This window comes from Corylus avellana, chromosome ca10 (genome assembly GCF_901000735.1).
Source record: "Corylus avellana chromosome ca10, CavTom2PMs-1.0".
NCBI classification, from domain to species: Eukaryota; Viridiplantae; Streptophyta; class Magnoliopsida; order Fagales; family Betulaceae; genus Corylus; species Corylus avellana.
The window spans coordinates 19,277,840-19,285,334 of record NC_081550.1 but is presented as its reverse complement, the minus strand read 5'-3'; the positions used below and the strand labels follow the sequence as shown (position 1 = coordinate 19,285,334).

The following is a 7,495-nucleotide window of genomic DNA, read 5'->3' as shown; positions in this document are numbered from 1 at the left end:
TTTTTTATTGTTTGATTTATTATTATTATTTTTTATCTTAAATATTATTTTATTATTATTTTTTATTAGTGGGACAGATGTTACATTAGTGGTTCTAGAATTTCTGAAAAGAAATTTCAGTCATGAACTTAATACCCTCCCCTCCCCTTCATTATAGCTGGAGAGGATCTATTCTCATGGCCTCTTCAATGAATGATTTCCTTTTTTTGGACTTGAGCAGGAGTCACGGCCCCCTCATTCATCTGAATTTTTGCCAAATATTTTGTTTTCGCCTTAAGAATTTCTTCGTATCTCCCAATTTGTTTAGCCCCATGTGGACAAGATGACTCCACGCCATCTTTATTTTTCACTGCACTCCTCATCCGTGGTCCAGCTGACTTCAAATTTAAAGTTCTTTTTCTGCCTACCACCCCATATATTTCTTCAGAGAAAGTCACCACCAATAAAGGCTTGTAGAAAACCCAATTGGCTTTACTGTGGAGGGGTGACAATGAAGTGGGAATTTAAAATTATTCTCTTAGGCGTATTAATGCAATCAGTACAATGACAGGAGGGGAGATGCAGTGAAATTTTACGGGACTTTAATTGTGGCAATCCAGAAAAAGAAAAACATTGTGACTCGTGGGGAATTGCTGAAATAATTTTCTCCATATTCGTGGTTCGCTGTTTGAGGATTTCAACGAGATTGTGCACCAATCTGAAAAATAAAGTATGGCCTTGCACAATGCAAGGCAGATGAAGAAGACATTTAGAGAAGCCTTGGAGGATTGTTAATTGTGTGATATAGGGCTCCAGAGGCCTAAACTCACTTGCTCTTTATGTTTCACTTGTAGGGGTTTGGTTAAATAAGTTTTAGGGCACTAATTGTACTTAATTTATGATATTTAAAATCAGTAAATATCAAAGTTCCATAAAACAATGAATATAATTCTTTATATGTCCACAAGTTTTTTAATGCCAGAGTTCTTTACTCAAAGATCCTGTTAAATTATTAGTTATCTCAAAAGTTTAAGTTGACAGGAAGAGATAAATTTAATCATTTAATCAATACTTTAACACTCTCCCTTACGTGTGGGTTCAAACTTCCTTTTAATAGGTGAGCCCCAATACATGAAATATTTAATTTAAATAGGGGGTGATTTGATGGAGTCAAAGTTAGATCCTATGACCTTTGGCTTTGATACCATATGTTAAATCACCAATTATCCCAAAAGCTTAAGCTGACAAGAATAGGTAAATTTAATCACTTAATCAATACTATTACCATGTAAAATTTAGAGAATAACTTCTATGGGATTGTGATACAAACACATTTTTTTGTGCATTTCAATAAGAGATTGACACTTTAGCTTTGTACAACTTAAGAAAAGAAAACAAGTATAATAGATCACATCCAAATCTACTAAAATTTAAAAAATCTCACCGTTGTGATTTGGTGTGTTTGTTTTTTTTTTTTTTTTTTGTTCTTAACTTGTACTAAGTTGTGATGTCAATCTCTCATTGGAGGGTACAAAAGTAGTGATTTGTGCCACAACCCCATAGAAGCAATTCTAATAAATTTAGGTATGCTACATATCATTTTCTCAACCATCTCTTTATAACCTGATCAACGGACCCACAAGTTTCATAAAATAATAAATATAATTCATTATATATCCACAAGTTTCATAACATAAATGGATAATGCCCCCATGAAACATGTGGTCGATGGAGACTTTCGGATTTTCCCTAATATTTTTGTGGCTCAGCTTGGCATCGAATTTCTTCCGGCATTGTGAATGATTATGTTATATATGTCCGTTATATTGTTAGCGTATATGTCAAATAAATCGATTGGACTGTGTTATTATTAATTAGCTTGCGAATTTTGTTCAGAAATAATTTTTTAGGAATGGTTGAAATTGTTAATTTGTTTGGATTTTTTTTTTTAAAAAAAAAAATGCACAGAAGACAGCTGGGGTGCATGTGACCAAGAATATGATAAATAGGAGGAAACAAATTTATTTCAGCCTGTCGGCATAAATATATCTTCAAGCACCAAAGTACAAATATTTTTTATGGTATGCACTGAATGAACAACAATGTTAGAGCAACCCTAGAATCACTCATATCGGTGGAACAACAATATTGTCCAAGTCAAATAAAATCAGACAAGGCTCTGCTGAAGCCTATTATTATGAGATATCAATACATCCATGAAGGTTTTTTTTTAAATAAAAAAAACTTTATCGTATGATCTGATCATCCGTCATTGTTCTAGGGGTCGGGATTGAATCCATACACAGTCATTCCTCCATCAACATAGATTATTTGTCCAGTAATGTAAGAAGCCGCAGGTAGGCAGAGATATGCTACCAAAGATGATATCTCTTCCGACTCCCCAGGTCGTCCAATAGGTGTTCGCAAATTTATAGTTTCCATGGCTTTGCTTTTGACTAACTATAAAATTAATAGTAATAGGAAGTAAGCACAAGTATTACACAAACACAACCAAAACAAAAAACACTACGTCCGCCGACCATATATGTACCATAATAATAATAAAAAAAAATTAAAAAAAAAAAAAAATTTAAGACCATTCAATTAAATCTATTTTTTTTGACCATGTTGTTTTCTAAATCACCTTTGCTCTAAGCAAATATTTTTTGCATGCTGAATTTTTTTTTTTCCCTCTCCCTAAACAAATAGGGAAAATGTTACAAGGGATATTCAAAAAACCGAATTAAAAAAGGGTATGATTTTTCCAACAACAAATCCAAATTGAAAAATAGAGTGCAAAAAATAAAGAAATGGGGCAAACATATTTAATATGATGATCATGTCAACAATTAAGACAAATTAATGCACTTACATCCTCCGCTAAAGGAGTTTTTATCACTCCAGGTGCAATGCGATTGGTCCTGATATTATCTCGTGCCCACTCACATGCCAAGCATCTAGTAAGTTGGTTTACTGCCCCTGCATATATGTATAAACATGCAATTCAATTATTCAGGCCAATGTAAATTCTTACAATATCCATGACCTGTTAATTTTGAAAATAAAATTGAATAAATATAAATATATTACGTACCTTTACTTGTGCCATAAATGGATGCGCCACCTATTCCCAACATTCCACTAATGGAAGAAAGGAGAAAAATACTTCCTCTTCCTGATTCTTTAAGAAGAGGATAAGCAAGTTGGCTCAGGTGGTAAGTGGATTCAACGTTGGTAGCCATGATGAATGCAAAATCTTGAGCCGTCACCTTTATGGTTGGTTTAGCAAGGTAGGTCCCCACATTATTTATCTAAAACCAGTCATTGGTCAATTCTTTTTAAATATATGTACGCTTGGCTCTATTAAAACCACTCTTATTGGTTATATTTTTAGTGAATATGCATTATTATAAACAATAATCATAATGATAGTAGGTGCAATACATGCATGAGCTAATTTTTAGTCAATATCCTAAAAGACGGTTTATATATTTTGCAATTCCAAACAAAAACAAATTTTTGGTATATATATATATATATAAGGCATTTTTTTTTAAAGGTTATTGTGAATATCCTCACTAAGTTATTCCTGTAATTTGAAAGTTATAAATTAAGGAAATGAATAGAAATCAAAGTATGACTAATTAATGCTTCATTTCTTTTGGAGTAAAATATTTTTTGAATTTTTTGAATTTTTTTATTTTATTTTTCAGTAGTTTTGGTACTATTGGTTCTATGTGATGTAACTTTTAAAATTACTATTAGACTATTAAATTCAATGGTAATAATTTTAAAAGACACATTATATTTGGGGATGAAAAAAAGATAGAACTCCTAGGTATAGCATGACTTTTTTCTTAATGAATACTACAGAAAACCAAGGACTTACAAGGATATTGAGCTTGCCATAAAATTGACGAGAAACAGTGTTCATAAGTTCCTCTCGTTGGGGACGAGACACAAGGTCACAGACTGAACCAATGATTCGGAAGCCCTTTGCCTCCTATTCAAGCAAGCACTTATATATTCATCACCTTGATTGCGAGAGCATGCGTGGACTGTTGCCCCAAATCCTCCCAATTCCTCCACAATAGCATGCCTATATATATACACAAACACCCCTCCGTTTGTCTCAAAACTAGTGAAGCCGAACCCATAAAAACAGCAAATTTCTTTTTGTCAAGCTGAAAATAAAAGCTAGGAAAAGAGAGAGCATGCAGAGAGAAACGAACCCGATTCCTTTGGTTCCACCGGTAACAAGAGCTGTGGTTCCCTCAAGAGACCATCTGCCATCTTTGCCACGATTATCTGGCTGAGCCATATCGATCGTTACAATGATCACCACGAATGCTACTAACTATCACTGATTTTTTTTCTTAGATTTTTGAAAAGGTTATATGATGATAGTAGCTCGGTGGAGATATTTATAGTAGTTATATAATTTGCCGGGGACATGCACCCCCTACGAAAGTTTTTTTTTTTTTTTTTTAGAAAATTAAAAAAAAAAAAAAAATTATAGATATGGCTATTACATCTCAAACCTCTCAAACTCAAATGGTTTAAAATATTGATTAAAAAAAAAAAAAATTAAAAAATGGTTTAAAATATTAAAAAAAAAAATCGTAGGTTACAATTACATTAATAGAGTAGATAGGGCGGTTGACTTTGAACATCTCCCTACAACAACAGCCGAGGGTTGACTCTACCTTCTCTCTAGAAAACTTTTTTTTTCACCTCCTTTGTGAGGGTTTTCCACTTCCTCTGTGGGAATTTTCCACTTTCTTGTGAGGGTTTCTTAGGGAGGAGGAATGGATCTTTTTCGTCTCCTCCTCCCCTCTTTCTTCTCTACTTCCTTAATTTGTTTTCTATCAAGTTTTTTGCCCTTTTTTTAGTTCTTCCCGACCAGACCAGAAGCTCTAGCCATCTCCATTCCCTTTGCTCAGCATCCGTCGCTCCATCACCGTCCTCCATGCTCACTGCTGCGCTGCTCGTCCTCTTCTCGGAGCTGTTGGTGTTTTTAGATCTAGTTTTTTAAAAATTAGATCTACCCTATTCAGCTAGCTTCTTCCGCCCAGCGCCCATCCACTGTGCTCGCCATCATCCCTGCTCCTTGTCACCGTCCTCCTCACATCATTCCGTCCAGTGAGCTCCATCTTCCATGCCCCGGTTGCTGCTTCTTTTTGCTAGTTGTTTTGTTGTGTTCTGTTTATTTCATTTGTATTTCTGTTGTCATTTATATTTCTGTTGTTTTTGTTTTGGGTTATTGTCTCCTTGTGCTATATTGGTTAGATCCAGGTGTGGAGATTTTTGTAACCGAATTTGTGTTGGTACCTCTCTTTTTTACAGTCCCTGATTCAGACTTTGACAGTGCATCTTCGGCTTCATTTGCAGGTTCCAGGAGGGGGCTCAGATAGGTTCGCCTTAATCTATGCTCCTTTTGCTTCTGTAACCGCTTTGTGCGGCCCATTGAGAGGATCGTGTCACTTGTTTGACCCATTTCCTAACATTTGTAATTATTTCTGCACTGATTTAATTTGTTTTGAGTCTGTTGTTGGGAGCCACCCCATTTTCGTTTTTAGGATCACCAATTCTCTTTTCCTTTTGGATCAAGATCGAATGTGAAAAATCTTCTCCTGTAGCCCTTTTCCTTATTCAATTCATATATATATATATATATATATATATATATATATATATGAACTTCTCTTTCAATGTTGCGTCCCATTTTACTTTCTTTTATATTTTATTTTATTTTTTTTAGTTTTTTTTTTTAATAGACAAAGACCGATACGGTACCAAAGTCTTAAATACAATTAATTACTGAAAGTTGCAGAGTTGCAGCCTTGCGAGTTTCTTTTTTTATGGATATTTTTTTTTTTTTAATTCTTTGTATTATAAGATAATTTTCAAATTATTGTTTTTTCTTTTTGTTTTAAAATTATTCTAGTTTCTAAGCATGAAAGAAAACAAATTATAGAATTGTGTTCTTTCCATTGGCTTTACTTGAATCTCAATCTACAAATCTAGAAACATTAGAAAATTAGGCAAAGAAGCACTAGTATGACAACATATATGTTAACATTTAATAAAGAGACCAATATATATATATTGGTCTGGGTGAGCTGTGCCTAATCCATGCTTTTATTACGTTGATGCATGCGCATAATATAGTTAATACTACGTGGTCCATTATGTTCCCAAACCACGTATATCAAGAATTAGACCTTTCACCAAATTTGCCATGCTCGACTTCTGGCCTGGGCATCTATCAATGCTCTTGTTACTTTCTCAAACCCCCTTTTATCTCTATTTTGTTCTTTCTCTTCTTTTTTGTCATCTCTATTTCTTCTAATTCTCTTCTCTATTGTTTTTTCTTTACTCTTTGTTTGGTTGTTTACTTTTATTTTATCTCAAACTGATCTAGAGAAAGAAGGCTATAAACAACGAGCATTTATTTATGAGGTATTTTTTAGTTTTGAATTGTCGCTCTCAGGAATTAATTAATGCAGTTTTTAGTAATGTATTATTCTAATTGGTAATTAGTCAACGCTACTATTTTGACCATTTAATGAATTTGTCTTAAGATTAAACACGTGAGGGACCCCAAAGCCTAATAACAAAGGTGGAGCGTGTGGCTGCTGGTGCACTGATATCTAGTCTCAATCTCTATCAATCAGTTTTAAGTATTAAACTTATTACCACCAAAGGTAATAATGCAAAGGGCATGTGTTTGACTCTCGAAAATTAGAATTTTCATGCTTATTTATATTATCCTCCTTGACTCTCATCAATGTCTTGGTGGGGCGGATAGTTAAGCTATAATTTAGTTAGTCTTGAAGGTGTGCTTGTGATTTTCGCAATCTAGGTCGTTCTTGAACAGTCCTTTGCGAGTTGGTACTACCATGATCGCGTCAAGATAGAATAGTCATTATTGATGTTTTAATTGACTCTTTATAATTAAATAGTCATTATAAGATATTTTTCTTTTCTAGCATATATTTAAAAATAAAAATTTTGCTAAAATTTGTTGTGAACTCATCTTGTAAACTTTTTTTTGTTTTTTTTCTCATTTCTCTCACTCAGTTTCTCTCTTTACCTCAAAGTAAAGGATAATAATATAATATTTAAAGAAAGTAAAGAACTGAATAGATGTTTATGTTAGAGATTGCAATAAAAAATTAGTAGCTAAATGATTATCATTGATGAAAGTGCTCTTAACAACCGCGGAAGGCTTTCATCATTCTTGAAAATTTGTTGAAATGCCTTTACTAAAAGGTAGTGAAAAGAGAGAGTGATTGATATGGTATAAAATTGATACAAGTCACTACAAAAAACAGGATGACTACTGACGTGGCAAACAGTAACCAAATTTTGCCACGTCAGTAATTATTGACGTGCCAAAATGGCACGTCAACAATTTTTTTTTTGACGTGTTGAAGATGACATGTCAATATTTATTGACGTGTTACATTCAACACATCAGGAAATCCTGACGTGTCAATATTTTACACGTCAG

General features: G+C 33.5%; 1 protein-coding gene and 1 long non-coding RNA gene across 2 annotated transcripts; one reads left to right on the top strand and one right to left on the bottom strand.

Annotated features, from left to right (window-relative positions):
* Positions 1-2,256: 2,256 nt before the first annotated feature.
* Positions 2,257-4,300, bottom strand: LOC132163508 (tropinone reductase homolog At2g29290-like). The gene is given in 6 exon segments (XM_059573818.1): positions 2,257-2,439; positions 2,852-2,958; positions 3,074-3,290; positions 3,869-4,006; positions 4,009-4,078; positions 4,212-4,300. Coding segments are annotated over 6 exon segments (804 nt in total).
* Positions 4,301-4,675: 375 nt separating this feature from the next.
* LOC132164654 (uncharacterized) lies at positions 4,676-5,539 on the top strand. Its single transcript, XR_009438400.1, has 2 exons — positions 4,676-5,145; positions 5,371-5,539. It is a non-coding gene; the product is annotated as an uncharacterized LOC132164654 (long non-coding RNA).
* The last annotated feature ends 1,956 nt before the right edge of the window (positions 5,540-7,495 follow it).